Below are 16,365 nucleotides of genomic sequence, written 5' to 3'. Positions count from 1 at the left end.
ACGATCGGCACTTAATTACTTGCTGATTGTGAGCTGATTTTAGAGGGGTCTGCGCATAGATACATGTTAAAGTTTCTTGTAGTTCGCCAAATATTCATTTGTACGTTTATGGAATCATTTCTTATATAATTTATTTTATGTTATTAATTGGAATTCTTAATGATTGATAATTTATAATAAAACTTGAGTTTAATGCAATAGGGTAAGATTAAGTTATTTCTAAATTATGATTCCATAACGTAATATCGAGGCTTTCTTGTTCTCGTTTGACTTAATTCTATAATAAAATATTCTCTTTAATTATATCCACTTGGGCCTTATTTATAAGTCTCTTCATTTAATAATTTACTCAATAAATCTTAATAATCTTGGGTTCGTTATCGAAATCATTTAATGACTGAAATAAGGCTTCGTAAATATAATTGCGGATGAAATCTTAAAATATTAAGTGTTTGAACACTTTTAGTAATTCATCGAATGCTTGTCGCAGGCTTGTCGTTACAATGCATCGCAAGATAAGGATTTATGGAACCTTCCTCATAATAATTCTGTCAGTGATTAAAATACTTCTAAAACTCATTACTATAAGTCTTAAATTGTTAAGTAAAGTTCGACAAGTTATTATGTTTCTGATTCCATAAATAATATTATTATATTGTTTAATTAATATTGAATATTCATATATAAGTGGGTTAGTCATGATTAAAATATATTCTTATTGCTAAGGGTTAGTTTCATTTAATAATAACTGGTTAGTTGAAGTATACGCTCAGGGGTCTCGGATGACGTTTGATTGGTCGGATCGCTAGTTCCTGGTAGCGGCTAGTTAGAACTAGATAACTGGAGACCCTAGATTTGGTATGGTTAGTAATTAATAATATAAATGCTTGATTTTAGTCTAAACAATTATATGTAAAGAGGAAAATCATTAATTATCCTTAAATTTTAAGTATTGGCGCAGGAAAAACAGTAGTGCGCAAAAATATGGTTTTGCGAAAATGACGGGACGTTACACCTCCCCCCTTATTTAAGAACAAATTGCGATGTATTCGAAGGAATTTGTTCGAGATCTTTTAAACGATCTCTTAAATTCTGATATGAATTAATATCAGAAACATTATTAGTAGTTGCTGATTCGATGTTGGATGAGGCATTATCATTTGGTCTTGAAAACCCATTAATGATTACGGTAGGTTCCCTGGAGAGGTCTTCAGGAGCAGAAGGTGACGGTGGTCCCTTGGCTGGTTTTTTATTATCGGTCCTATCGACAGGTCCTCGTGCGAGATGAAGTAGTAGATGAGTGAGAGAGCTCCAAATGGCTCCAGCCAAATGCATGCTCCATCCATAGGCGGAATGTAAGGCATAACCGTGAATAGCTGTATCGACGAAGACTTTTATGATGCGGATAATTATTAGAATGCCAAGGATTCCAGCGGTTGCGGATCCGAATGAAATAAATCCGGTCCATACTCGTGAGGCGGCACTCTCGGCAATTTTATTGAGAGAGGCTTCGTCCAATAAATTATACATGGAGACAGCGTCGGAGTTAATGGAGTATCCCGTAATTCCTCTTGCAATTGTATTTAGAAGAGCGGGTTTCTCTGCGGGGAACATAATGTGATCCCTCAGTTTTTCTATATCTTCTTCGGAGTATATTCCGCTGACAGCGAGGGCTCCTGGCGTCAAATAATCCCAGGTTAATGTCGTCATTGGTTTTAATTGTTGCGGAGGTAACTGTCTGATTTGAGGTTCAGGTGTAAATTGAACCCATGTATCCTCGATACGGTACATAGTTGGTAATTCAAAACTGCATTCCCTTTGATTTCCATATTTAGAAATTATCCGGGATTTCGGGGTGAGAAACAAGGAAGTGTTGCGGGTGGTTACAGGTAATTCCGTGTAACATTCCTTTGTTTTCCTTACTACAACATCTACAGGTATGCATTTGACGATGTGCGTGGTTTCCCCGGTTGTAACTGCCATATAGCCGGGTCCTTTCATAAGGCGATATGCGAATTCATCTGGTTGAAGAGTAGCGAAAGACAGGGCGTTGGTGATTACCTGTCTTTCTAATTCGCATTTTTGTTGCATAACATTATAATATAATGAAGTCATTTGTTGTCGGATGTGTTTTTCCACATACACGAATTTAGAATTCATATATGTGAATATATCCAGGTTGTCCACGGGGATGATACCTCGGCTGGCGAAGGTATCGCCTTGCTTTGTCTCTAGGATAAAGAGCTTAGGGTGCTCTGTGCGAAATAAAGTGTATCCGCACAAGGGTTGTTCTTTTGTCTTCGTAAGTGCGAACGTGACGTCCTGCGTAGTCAGACTATAAATAATTGGAGAAAGAGGGTTAGTTGAATTATCTGTAATTTTAGTTGCTAAACCCTCATAAAGAACGTCATATTGATGGAAATTGCAAGCAGATGTTGGCAAGGATTTCCAATACGAGTATCCGTTTTCGGAATCGATGCAAAATCCTTCGCTCAAGAGACAAATGGTTCCGGATTTTAATATTATTTTTCCGGAGTTTAATTGTACGGGAACGTGCGATGTCCTCAAGGAGATCTTGACGACGGCTTGAACAACGACGTTGTCCCAGGTTCCGTAAGGGTCGGAGTACTGAGTGCCTTTGCAGGTTCCGTCGTTATTAGTGCGTCCGGCTAAGGTGAGACTGTGATAAGTAGTCTGATTAGCTCTTAGTCCGTGAATGATATTGCTATCTCCGAGAGAGAATGTTCCATCTTGGAATGCCCTTCGGCACACTGTATATCCGGTTTCGTGGATATAATCTGCCTTTCCGTTATGGACTATGGAGACATGCGAGTGCATTCCGCAGTGGTAAATTGTCCGTGATATTTCCACCTTGCACTGGATGACTTCTGCATGATTGTAGTCCGAGAGTTGTAAGAGTTGCATGTAGACGTCAGTCGAATTGGGTTTCCGTATATCAAGATTGCATTCTCCAACATCGAGCAACGATACCGAAGTAATATTCAGGTGTTGTCCGCCACAATCGAATCCAATAAGAGCGTGAATCGGATTAACGAGAACGAGAATCGCGAAGTACGACAACATGTCTGTAATAATGCATAGTGAAGTATATATATATAGATATTCTTAATCTAATTGTTCGTGTATGTGATATTGCTTTAAAATTATGGTTATATGTGTATGTTTGTATTCCTATAGCTTTGTAATCAAGTAGGATATATATATATGTGATTATTATTGAATATATATATATTCTTATTCTAATTATACGTAAATATATATATATTGTTTTATTATTATTATTTTTTTTTTGTGTGCTTTTTGGGTTTTTTTTTTCTTTATATATATATCTATATATATATATAGTATATGAGGTATCCTTTTGTCACCGAGTAAAGTATGGAATTATAATAGATTATATGCACGTTTTATTCTAAAATTATGAATATGTAAATTATTTTTTTCCTTTTTTTTTTTATATATATATGCTATATGTCTTATAACTTTATTTTGCAACTGAGTAAGATATAAGAATTGTACTTGGGTATATATGTACGTTCTATACTTAAGATATATATATTTCATTAAAATTACTTTAATTAGATCAGTTAGAACCAATGCGTAGATGTTAATTATTTAGGGTGAAGCTTATCGTAGCGAGGAATATATACTATATTAACTTACATAGATGCTTAATGATAAAAAAAATTCTCTTCTCTCTTTTTGTTATTATTTTTTTCGAGGACGCTTTCGTATTTTGTTAGTTCTCTGAATCAGGCCGCCAAGCTGCGAGGGTCTGATATTGCATCCATATGTGTAGTTTTTCGCTGGGAAAGGTTGTGTTTTAACGTCTTTGGTAAGTTAGAAAGGGCGTGTCAAGTCGTAAACATATCATAGGTAGAAGTGTATGTGAGTAGAGGGGGAATGGGAGGAAAAAGAAAATGGTTTTCCACGTGCAGGTCAACGAAGAAGAATCGCACAGTCGCACTTTAGTTTTTGCAGTGGTAAGAGTGTTGTGAGAAAAGAAAAATTTATAATGGAAATTGAAGTCCCGTATTCGAAAACGAGGGTGGTGATCAGGCGATTACCGATAATTCTGGTGATGGAGTTTGATAAGGAGAACGTAAGTAGTTATTCATGAATGTGTATGAGTCTGTTTTATTATTAATGCTATTACCTCTGATATTAATGATATTTGATATTTGCTTAATAATTTGGAACGGGGCGATCGAGATAGGGAAATATAATAATTAAGGGTTTTCTTTCTCAGCCCGACGTTATTCTTTCTGTGTATCAATACACGAAGAAGGATCGCGAAGATCGGCGAGTGAGAGCCGAAGAGAGACGGCGCTGGGAGGCTTTCCTGGAGGAGGAAGGGGATGATATTTTCTCCCTGAATAAATTATTTGAGGAATGGAGCGAGGAGGAGAGATTGTTCAGAGAGAGATTTCTGATCACCGATGAGATGCTCAGTAAGTTCTTTTAAAAAAATTTTTTTTTTATGACGCGGTTTGTTAATATATAATTGATAATTCGATGTATGTAACCTTTATTTGTTTGTTAGAGGACGACTGGGATTGTGGACCACCGTGGAGGGTATGCTTGTGGAAGAACGTAGTGAAGATGAGATGACTACGTGCTGAAAGAAGGGTGCAGAGAATGATCGATTTCGCGGCGCCGGTGAGGAGGTGTGAGGACGCGGGGTACGATGATTTTGAAGACGCGGAGTACCGTGAAGAAGTTTTACGCCAAGCGGGATTCTATAAGAATTAGGTAAGTAAGCTTTCTTTTACTTTGTTTTGCCTTGGGTTTATCTCATTGCTTGACATTACATTATTTTTGTGCATTGTTTCAGAACTGCCTTGATAGCGTCATCGATTCAGGTTATTCTGAAGAGCGCGCGCGCGATTGCAAACGTATATATTTTTAATAGTTCCTTTATAATAATTATTATCGCATGTATTTTACGTAATTATTAAAATTATGCTTATCGAGAAACTGCGTTATTTTATTTCATACTGCCTTCATAAGTACTTTATATACTCGTAAGATTAGAGGAAACACCGTAGAAGCATTTTATTGTTTATGATTAAGATTCATTAATTAAAATATATATATTCTTATGATTTAAATCCATATATATATGATTCGTAAGAAGCTAAGAATGCACTTTGTTATATTATTATCGTATTAATTATCGTATATATATATTTTGTTTTTTTTTTTATTTTGTTTTTTTTATTATTTTTTTTTATTTATTAAATAGGACGAGCACTTTATTATCTACGATCAAGATTAAATAAATCAGATATTTGTCAGCCATATTTGCTTAAGACTAGTTATTTGTCGTAATGTAATTGTTTCGCCAGAATAATTATAGTAGTAAGATCGAAGGAAGCTATAAAGAGACATTTTATCATTTTATATATATAAGATTAAATAGATAGGACACTTTATCGTATTAGGATTAAATAGATAGGACATTTTAAAGTTACTTAAAGTATAGTATATTTTCCAAAATGTTTTCGTTCAATGTCTTCATTAAGTATTAAAATACTTAGAGTTAAAAGTAGTAATATAGAATGTATATTTTATATAATTTTAACGATATATTATCATTTAATATATATATATGTATTATCTCTATAAATTTGAACACTAATAATGATTAAATGCTGCGTATAATTTTCATATTACGTTTTAGACTGTACGTTTAACGAAATGTAGTATAACTAGTTTACTGTATCTCCTAATTTTAGTTAATTACGCGGAATTGCATTTGCCTTGGACTTAAGTATTTATAAGGTTATAATAAAGATATAATTTATTCTATACTTTGTTATAGATTAGTGATTTATTTGGTTAATAAATGTTAAGCTAGAGACCGTTTATAGAATTGTTTTAGTTATGACTAGATAACTCATCAAGGTTAGAATATAGGTTACATAGGAGTATGTAAATGTTAAAAAATAGATTTTGTTTTAGTAAATAGATTATTTGGTTATTAGGTTGGGGTTCTCAATTCAATTTCGAAGCCAGTGTTGTTATCGTACACCGAGAGGTAAAGAACATCCAGGGTAGCAGTGTCCAGAACTAGAAGTGCGATTTTGTTAGAATAGTATGTTTTAAAGGCGTTCATGAATTCTATATAAGCGATAAAGCAATCGTTACATTGTAAAACAGAGCGTTTTTCTATGGCTATTTCGCTGCTGCAGATTTGACAGTCGGCAGGGCTCATATCTCCGTCTATAACTCCATGACCAATTATATGTTTATAACCCTTTGGGGTTGTGCGGTTATAGCATTTAATACAAAGTCTATTGCCACTTTCTTCAGCTTGGTAGCCAGATATTCGTAGGCATTTTATTTCATATAGTTCTGGAAAATGCTTTAACAAGGGATGTGGGTTGTATTTAAAATTCTTCCCGATGCACATTTTGCAATTAGTAAGTATAGCGTTAGTACTTATTGTTGTTAAAGTTTTTTTTTTATGCGTATAAAGTGGAAATATTTAGTACGGTTGCTGCATTTAAGCAGAAATTAAGATGGTTTATTAGAAATGGAAAATTTGTTAATTAGTTAATTAATAAAAGATGTCAGGTGATCCGTAAAACAGTATTGATAAAAAGGAGAACTGTTTCCACCTGAAGTTGATCCGGGGCCTTAGGGGCAGTTCGTAGTCACAGACGATGGAGAGCTGTTAAAGAGGATAACTGCTTTAGGCCCTGGAATAATGTTTCGTTGGCGCTGCCAACATCTGTAAACAAAGATGATACATGTTATTTTATCCTGGTTCAACATGTGCAATTTTTAACTTGTTAACGTGAACAATTCTGGGTTTATTTTTGACTAATAATTTGACGTTGCACTGCGGTAGAACTTCTATAATTTCATGGGGTCCGGTATATTGGTCGGCGAATTTTCCTTTTGCAGGTTCCTTTAGTAAAAATACACGTGATCCTACTTGAAAATTTTGTTCGTTAACTTTTCGATCGTAATAATGTTTACTTCGTTCTTTAGAGTTTATGAGGTTTTTGCGTGCGTCTTCTTGTGTGTCATGTATTCTGTTAAATAAATCAGTCAGATAATCTCGATAGGTAGTCTCTAGATTTCCTTCGACAGGTGGGTGAGCGGAGGGTAATCGGGCTATTCTACCGAAGATTAACTCAAATGGTGGGTATTTAGTTCCTTCATGAACACTAGTGTTATAAGAAAACATTGCCATGTTAATATGACTATCCCAGTCTCTCTCTTTCTGGACCTGAATTTTAAGATATTCTGTCAGTACATGATGTGATCTTTCAAGAGAACCGTTAGATTGAGGATGATAGGCGGTAGTTTTAAAGTGTTGTATATTAAACATTTTAGCTAAATTTCGTATGAGACCAGAGAGAAAATTAGTTCCTTGGTCCGTAAGGATGGCTTTAGGAGCGCCGTATATGCAAATGAAATTTCTAGTGAGCGCAATAGCAATGGATAAAGAATTAGCTTCTCTTAAAGGAACGGCTACAGAATATTTAGTCAATAAATCTTGCATAGTTAATATATATTGATTTCCAGAATTTGTTATAGGGAGAGGACCTACTATATCGAGAGCTACTTTGTCGAATGCGGCCCTAGGTGTATCTGTAATTACCATGGGTTGTCTTGTTTTTACACGTGTTAATTTCTTTAACTGACATTGACGACACCTCTGAATAAGATGCTGTATATCTTTTTTCATAGTGTTCCAATGATAATAAGGTCTTAATCGGTTATAAGTTTTAGTTACTCCTTTATGACCACCGTGAGCGGAAGAATGATTCTCGATAATGAGCGTTTCGCGTTCTTCGGCAGGGGGAATTCGAACTAAGTTTTCGCAGACTGTAATGTGGATGGGTAATTCTCTCAAAAATTCTTGAATTTGACTAATCACGTATCGCCATGGTATATCGTCGAAACGATCAGTTTTACTGATACTAAAGGAAGCTAAACGTAATTCGGTTACGGCATCTAAAAGGGAACGCATACAATTTTTTAACGTTTGTTGTTCTAAACGCGAACGATTATTTAATCTTATAGGAATGGATATTAATGTTTTTGATTTAACTGTTTGTACATTTACTCTTTCAAACGTGAGGTTCTCATATACAGGTAGTAAATTTGCTTGTTGATATTCTTTAGCGCCGTTATCATAAGGAGTTCCATCCATTTGAATAAAAATTACGTGATCGTCTTTTTGTCTTAATAAACAGTCGCGGCTTTCGGTTACTAGAATTAAATCTGTTTCCCGTGGTTCTGCGAGTTGGAGTACTTCTTCATATATGTGATCTCCTTCGCGTAGGTCAATAACTGTTCTTCGTTTATTGTCGCCGTCTTCGCTGCTGTCGTCGTCACTGGAATATTCTTCTACTATTACGTCAGGTTCCTGAGGATGTGGATTAGGTGGAGGAGTCTTAATAACTTCGCAATAAATATTAGGGTTACTAGAAACAGGTTCGACTAATGATTCGTTTGGAGGTTCATCATACTCGTGATTTACGAATAGAGGAATGGCGAGATTAATAGGTGGATTTCTGGATAAAGCATCTGCATTATTATTTAAACTCCCTTTCTTATATTGTATTTCGTATTCGTATTCAGCCAATTTTGTTCTCCATTTCCATAATCTGGAGGAAGGGTCCTTAATAGAATGTAACCATACGAGGGGTTTATGATCAGTAATAATAGTGAATTTCTTTCCGTATAAATAAGGTCGAAAATGATTGACGCAATAAACTATGGCTAAGCATTCTTTTTCGATAGTAGAATAATTTTGTTCGGCGTTATTTAACACGCGGGAGGTATAAGCGATAGGTAAATCTTTTCCGATTTGCCCTTGACTGAGTACTCCTCCGACAGCATATCCGGATGCGTCGGTTGTTAAAATGAAAGGTTGAGTGAAATCGGGATATTGAAGTATAGGTTCAGAGCATAAAGAGCGTTTTAGAATGTCGAAAGCCTCTATTTGCTTTTGTTGCCAATTAAACGTATTATTTTTCTTTAGTAGGTCTGTGAGTGGTTTAGCGACCTTGGAAAATTGAGGGATAAATCGTCTATAGTATCCAGCTAATCCTAGAAATTGTTTTATGTGTTTTTCATTTTTCGGAGGGGGAAATCTAACTATAGATGCTATTTTCTTTGGATCGGGCCTGACTCCGTCATCTCCGATAATATGACCGAGGTACGCTACTTCGTGATGTAGAAATTCGCATTTATCGGGTTGTAATTTTAAATTCGCGTTTCTTAATCTTTGCATCAATTTATTAAATTTAATTTCATGCTCTTCTAGAGATCTGGCGTAAATAACTATGTCGTCCATATATACGAATAATTCATTACCCTGTAATCCAGAAAGAACGTTATCCATTAATCTTTGAAAAGTCGCTGGAGCATTTTTTAGACCGAAAGGCATTCTTTTAAATTGATAATGACCGTATGGAGTTGAAAATGCGGTTTTAGGGGCATCTTTAGGAGCCATGGGGATTTGATGGAAACCGGAGGCTAGATCGAGAACAGAGAAATATTTAGCGGATCCTAATTGATCTAAAATATCAGTTATATTTGGGAGAGGGTATGCGTCTCCTATGGTTTTTTCATTGAGACCGCGATAGTCGATGACCATTCGCCATCTTTTATTTCCCTGCGAATCTGATTTTTTGGGTACTATCCACACGGGGGAATTATAAGGGGATGTAGAATATTCGATTAAATTATTGGATAATAATTCATTAACTTGTTTATTGATCTCGTCTTTGTGGACAGGAGGAAATCGATATTGTTTCGTATGGATAGGGATCTCATTAGTAGTGGGTATGAAATGCTGAGTGGCGTTAGTAGCTCCGAGATTATCGTCAGGAAGATGAAATCTGTCGGCATGATTATGAATTAATGATTTGACATTATTGAACTCCTCGGAGTTTAAATGTTCTAATCGTAGAAGCTGCATGGTAGCAGATGTGCGATCGCAAGAAGCTTCGTCATTGCGAACTTCTTCGAGATATGAAGGGTTATTAATATATAAAGGAGAAGTCGTTACGAGCCCTCGGGTTGCAACGACTTGGGTAGAATTGTCTTCAAAATCTAATTGATCATTATGAATCACTGGGTGCCCTAAGGTTGCAGTGATATTTTCGTATCTAACCTTTTCATTGCATTCAGAAGAAGGACCATCGGTCGTCTCATTCCCTCGGGTTTTGACGACACCGTCTGGGATCGTGGATCCAGACGTATCCGCAAAGTCAAAATCTTCTAATTCGGCAGAAGGGACCTCTACGTGATAAGCACGGTCAGAGGTATTAATAATGGGTAGGTAAGCTTTACCGTTAATATTAGAGACTATAGCTTCTCCGAGATATACATCTTTGTTATACACGAAGCGAGGTATATATCCGTATGATTTATCTGGGTTAGTGATATTAATGAAAAAGGGCGAGACGGATCGCGGTCCGACGCGGAGAAAACTTGCCTCTGAGAATGGAATTCTAATATCGTCGTAATGTAAGCATCGATTTTTATAATCGATAGTAGCGGCGCGTGTTTTCAAAAAGGTGTTTCCTAAAATTCCATCCTGAGGAAAAGTGACGGTATCGGGAATTATATGAAAACAGGTAGGGAGACCAAGAAAATTTATAACAACGGAGCCTAAAGTCGGCATCACTTCTGAAGATAGTCCCTGAAGAGCTAGGACATCTTCTTCGCGAATTTTTATTTTTCGATCAAGACAGTGTCGTTTTATGAGATTTACTCCAGAGCCTGAATCGACCATGAAGAGGCAGTCTCCCTGAAGGTCTGGGGATGAAAGGACAACAGTGGGTAAGCTATGGGGTTTTGCTTTTTCTTCTATTCTTCCAATACTGGTGATAAGGTATGAGTCGGGCTTAGAGGTCGCACTGTAGTAACTGGTGCGCGTTGGAGAAGAGAAGGGCGTCCCGGTTGAGCATCGTTCCGGCGGGCGCCAATTGTTACCGGAACGCTCTGGGCGTTTCCCTGATTATTGTTACTGGTAGAAGGGTGAGGAGGGGAAGAATTATTTCCGAGGGAGCGTCTGTACGCGAGCTTGCGACATTCGTCAATAAGATGTCCGGGGTTTTTACAGTAGCGACAGATTTTCTCGGTAGGGTAATTAGGTCCGGGTTGTCCTGGGATAAGAGGTTTTATAAAGGGGATATTATTTCGTGATGATTTTGATAGAGAGGATTGTTGTGGATCATGAGTTATTGTTTGTTGCAATGGTCCGGATCTATTCGAGAAATCAGCGCGAGGAGGGATGTTAGCTCTATGCATGGACGTAGCCCGTTTGCGCGCATTTTCTGCTTCTAGAGTTTTTGATAATTTTATAGCAGTCTCGAGGACGTGGTCGAGTGAGAAGGCTCCTTCTAATTTAACTCTAATCAACAAATCAGTAGGGAGACCGTTAACGAAACTAGTACTAACACTACGGTCGATGGTATCTTTGGTGGATTCGTCGATATCTCCGTAACAGTCGCTTTCTCCGTCGATTATAGCTGCACGTAATTCTTTTACTCTGGCTATATAATCGAAAATATCTTCGTTAGGTTTCATATAGATGTTTGCGAGTTCACCGCGATACTGATCTACAGATTTATTTGGACCGAAAATAGCTTTTAACTGTTTTGTTAATGAAAAAACAGAGTTATATTCTCTTCCTTCTACTGCGGAGTAAGCATGTCCTTGTAATTTATTAATTATAAGTTGCACTAAGTAATGTTCGTGATATTGTGGTATTAATTCGCGGGCACGTTCGCAGATTTTACTAAATTGAAAAACAGACATTTTGTGTCCGTCGTATTTAGGGATAGAATCGACTACGTCTTTAAAACGGATCGGAGAAGGTATGTCGACGGGACTAGTCGCATGAGTGTTTTCTGAAGGGAGGTAATCAAAATGAGCTCTTCTTTGATTGGATGCATCAGAAGTCAGACTATTATTAATACGTTGGTTTAAAATCTCTACTTGTCTGGGTAAAGCACTAAGGTGAGAGATTTGCTCAACTAAGGTAGTTAATATTGAGTCATGCTGGTCGTCTGATTTTTTTGTTTCGATTTCTCGTAATAGTGCTTTAAATTCGTCTGTCTTTTCCTGCAGTAATTTGTGTTGTTCTTTGAGTGATTTTTCTTTTTCTGTTAACATTTGACTAAAAATTTCAAGTTCGGATCGTGATACACCTTCCTCAGCCTCGGAGGGAGGATTAGAACTTTGCGATCGTGTAGTCGGCATGGCGCACTTACCTTAGAGAGAAATAAGAGGCTGAAAGAAAATATATTAATAAGATTAGTTACAGTGTTCGGTCGCTTAATCGGGACCGAATAGATGTCGAATTTTATAGATTTTGCGACGGGGATCTGTACGTTCAATTGTTTTGTAATCAGGATATTTGCATTCGAATTCTATTGGCGTTGGGTTGTAATCGATACTCTTATTTTCGTTAGATAGTGGTTCGGGGTCGTTTGTATTATTAGTTAAATTGTATAATTTGGTAAATAAGAGAAGGGGATTTTGGAAAGAGGAGATGGTTTCTTTGATCTGGAAATTAATCCTTTTAATTTGAACTCGACGCCCGCCTTTCCTGGGCATGAGGGAAAATAAAATGTATTTGAAATTTTAACTTATTTCTCAACTGTTGCCACACTCTTCGTCAGCGACAGTTGGTGTTGTTGCCACACTTCGTCAGCGACAACTAAGTCAAATCTCAAATCAAGATAATCATTTAGGAAAGGAATTGAATATAATTGAAAATTCAATCGTAATCGTCTGTTGCCACCCTCTTCGTCAGCGACAGCGATAATTGTTGCCACACTTGTCAGCGACAATTTGATCAAATTTCAAGTTACACTCGTTATTCACTTTCGATTTAAATTTTTAGAATTTTAACGCGAAAGAGGATTAATTCTTGAGACCTTTACACAGGAGGATCCTTATCAGTCCTTTAGGCAATCCCACCGCTGCCACCAAAGTTTTTTGGATTGTCACGTCTGGGTGATCTCCCTTCTCTCTCTATGCCTAGGCTAGTGAGAAAACGGGCGCTCTCTATTTTTGTGAGGCAACCTGCTTACACCGGCTATACCTCTGGGACGCCGAGAGCTAGGACCGAAGTTACGGATCTAGGGAATGTTGTAGGTCACAGGAGTGGGGTATTAGTTACTAGTTGGGAGTATCGAATCTATTAGCGATATCTTCGATGTCGTTTAAAATAGTTATGACTTGATTGAAAGTTATTTTACCATTCAAATATTCATAGATCAAATTGAGTATTAATTGGTAAATTGTATTGCAAATTAAGCCTTGAAGTTGTTTATTCATCTGGATAATAATAATTCAGGGGCTAATTAATAAAATGAATTTGATATTTATTTAATCGTCTGTGAATTCGACGCTTATTTGAGCACCAGGGATATGAAGATTATCTAAGCAGACTATGAGTTGATCGATATCAATAGTTCCTTCTAAAACGTCAGTTAGTAGCCCGATGATTATATTTATAATTGAATTTGCATCATCGTTTGTTAATCCTTGGACGTCTAATTCAGTAGATCTGGGTAGCATTTGAATTAATTGGTAGAGGCAATGATGAGAATAATATATTTATAATGAGTTAGATAAGGATTATCGTGAGATAACATGAAGGGGAACTAGAGGGAGTGAGATATCAATATCCGATACGTCTATTCATTTGGGTTTAAATATGAATTCAAAAGGAAGGTCTGGGGGTACGGAGAATGTCTTCGGGCAAGTATGATGAATGCCTCGTCGACGATGGAGATACGCAGGGTGTTGATGGGAGGTTTGTCGTCGGGCAAGTATGATGAATGCCTCGACAACGACGGGAAGTAGGGGAAAAGGCAGAGAGTTGCTTGTGTGCTTACGGTAAAAGTATGCGTTGCAACTATAGGTAAAATGAGGATTGGACCACGTCCAGAGTGAAATTAGTTCCGGAATTCTGTTTAAGAATCCTTATGCGATATCTTTCTCCTGTTATCGATTTTTATTAGGTGAGAGAAGGTAATGAGGAGTTGTCTTCGGGCAAGTATGATGAATGCCTCGTCGACGATGGAGATACGCAGGGTGTTGATGGGAGGTTTGTCGTCGGGCAAGTATGATGAATGCCTCGACAACGACGGGAAGTAGGGGAAATGGTAAAGAGTCGTCTGGACCTACGAAAGGTACGTCCAACGGCTAGAGGTAAAATGCGGGTTTGGACGACGTCCGAGTGATACCAGGAGTATTGTTTCTACGTTAATGTTGCTAAATTCTGATATTGATACCTTGAATAATTATGAAAAGGTAGTTGGATTCTGATTTGATAAATACTGATTGACAACGGGAAACTGTTAGCTGCATGCAATGCTTAACAGTGGATTTCGTTTATTTGTTTTAGGAGAAGGTAGTGATTGAAAGAGAATTGTCAGTCTAGAGTAACTTAGAATTAAAATTGGCGTGTTAAATAGTCTGGGTAATTATAAGTACTTACCTTGTGATAGACTGTGAACTTCAGGCAGTGGATCGTAATACGCTCGTTCGCCTTTTTCCCTTCTCTAGGACCTCGGTCGCGGGATGTTTGGCAAAATCAACGTATTCGAGTTTTGAAGCACAAGAGTTCTTTATTTAACTTTTACTTTATAATTCTATGCGCGACTAACAATTTGAGTATGTCGACGCAGTTGACGGCAAACGCGTGACTTTATACAGAGTATCGTAAGGCTACAGAAATGATGTACTGTAGAGCTACGGTGGGATCTCGATAATGAGATGCCGTAGAGTTACGGTGAGATGATAATGATGGTATGCCGCCGAGTTACGGTGAGAATTAAGGGTTTATATACCCATCAAATCGAGAAAAATCTGAGTGTCGTGTGCAATTCCCTTTTGGTGGGGATTTCTAAGAAAGACGTTTTCTTGGAATATGTCACAATAAATTGTACTAAGAGGTCATGATACGGTGACCCGCAGGAGCGAACGCTCTAGGTGTCAACTATCAATTTACGAGTTTTAGATAATCTGGACCGGATATCGAAGTTAGGCGGTGAGCTTGAGATGAGGAGCGACGATTCCAAGAAGTGTCTAATTTATTATTCTTTTGTGGTTTGAACGCTAGCATCCGATAACGCGAGGGAGATAACGGACGGAAGCGGCTTGTCACCTACGATCGGCACTTAATTACTTGCTGATTGTGAGCTGATTTTAGAGGGGTCTGCGCATAGATACATGTTAAAGTTTCTTGTAGTTCGCCAAATATTCATTTGTACGTTTATGGAATCATTTCTTATATAATTTATTTTATGTTATTAATTGGAATTCTTAATGATTGATAATTTATAATAAAACTTGAGTTTAATGCAATAGGGTAAGATTAAGTTATTTCTAAATTATGATTCCATAACGTAATATCGAGACTTTCTTGTTCTCGTTTGACTTAATTCTATAATAAAATATTCTCTTTAATTATATCCACTTGGGCCTTATTTATAAGTCTCTTCATTTAATAATTTACTCAATAAATCTTAATAATCTTGGGTTCGTTATCGAAATCATTTAATGACTGAAATAAGGCTTCGTAAATATAATTGCGGATGAAATCTTAAAATATTAAGTGTTTGAACACTTTTAGTAATTCATCGAATGCTTGTCGCAGGCTTGTCGTTACAATGCATCGCAAGATAAGGATTTATGGAACCTTCCTCATAATAATTCTGTCAGTGATTAAAATACTTCTAAAACTCATTACTATAAGTCTTAAATTGTTAAGTAAAGTTCGACAAGTTATTATGTTTCTGATTCCATAAATAATATTATTATATTGTTTAATTAATATTGAATATTCATATATAAGTGGGTTAGTCATGATTAAAATATATTCTTATTGCTAAGGGTTAGTTTCATTTAATAATAACTGGTTAGTTGAAGTATACGCTCAGGGGTCTCGGATGACGTTTGATTGGTCGGATCGCTAGTTCCTGGTAGCGGCTAGTTAGAACTAGATAACTGGAGACCCTAGATTTGGTATGGTTAGTAATTAATAATATAAATGCTTGATTTTAGTCTAAACAATTATATGTAAAGAGGAAAATCATTAATTATCCTTAAATTTTAAGTATTGGCGCAGGAAAAACAGTAGTGCGCAAAAATATGGTTTTGCGAAAATGACGGGACGTTACAGATATCAAAAATGCACGAAAAAGCATGTGATACGCACTCCGATGCATCAGGGAACCGCCACAACGTTAGCCAGCCCCTTGGTATATAATATTAGACACTAATTATAGCAATAATTAATGAAAGTTACTCCTAAACTAACTTCGATATATATCGAAACTATTTCCGTCCTCA

The 16,365-nt window shown here is 36.7% G+C and overlaps 2 protein-coding genes across 2 annotated transcripts; one reads left to right on the top strand and one right to left on the bottom strand.

Moving 5' to 3' along the window:
- Positions 1 to 1,023: 1,023 nt before the first annotated feature.
- On the bottom strand, positions 1,024 to 3,087 carry LOC145946772 (uncharacterized). The gene has a single exon (XM_083056525.1). The coding sequence runs from the start codon at positions 3,082 to 3,084 to the stop codon at positions 1,024 to 1,026; it is 2,061 nt and encodes a 686-aa protein (XP_082912651.1). The 5' UTR covers positions 3,085 to 3,087.
- A 704-nt stretch (positions 3,088 to 3,791) lies between these two features.
- On the top strand, positions 3,792 to 4,632 carry LOC145946797 (uncharacterized). The gene is made up of 3 exons (XM_083056555.1): positions 3,792 to 4,123; positions 4,271 to 4,472; positions 4,565 to 4,632. Exons 1-3 carry the CDS (start codon positions 4,037 to 4,039, stop codon positions 4,630 to 4,632), a joined length of 357 nt encoding a protein of 118 aa, XP_082912681.1. The 5' UTR covers positions 3,792 to 4,036.
- Positions 4,633 to 16,365: the final 11,733 nt, after the last annotated feature.

This window comes from Prenolepis imparis, unplaced genomic scaffold (assembly GCF_030444845.1).
Source record: "Prenolepis imparis isolate NDT839.2.m4 unplaced genomic scaffold, iyPreImpa1.0 SCAF_21, whole genome shotgun sequence".
NCBI lineage: Eukaryota > Metazoa > Arthropoda > Insecta > Hymenoptera > Formicidae > Prenolepis > Prenolepis imparis.
Note: the sequence above shows the minus strand (reverse complement) of the source record. Positions and strands in the feature narration are given on the sequence as shown.

Bases quoted from the DNA above. Each gene is read 5' to 3' on its own strand.
- LOC145946772 (XM_083056525.1), bottom strand. From the start codon at position 3,084: ATGTTGTCGTACTTCGCGATTCTCGTTCTCGTTAATCCGATTCACGCT.
- LOC145946797 (XM_083056555.1), top strand. From the start codon at position 4,037: ATGGAAATTGAAGTCCCGTATTCGAAAACGAGGGTGGTGATCAGGCGA. The intron at 4,124-4,270 runs GTAAGTAGTTAT...TTTCTTTCTCAG, and splicing joins TGGAGTTTGATAAGGAGAAC to CCCGACGTTATTCTTTCTGT. The intron at 4,473-4,564 runs GTAAGTTCTTTT...TTTGTTTGTTAG, and splicing joins GATCACCGATGAGATGCTCA to AGGACGACTGGGATTGTGGA.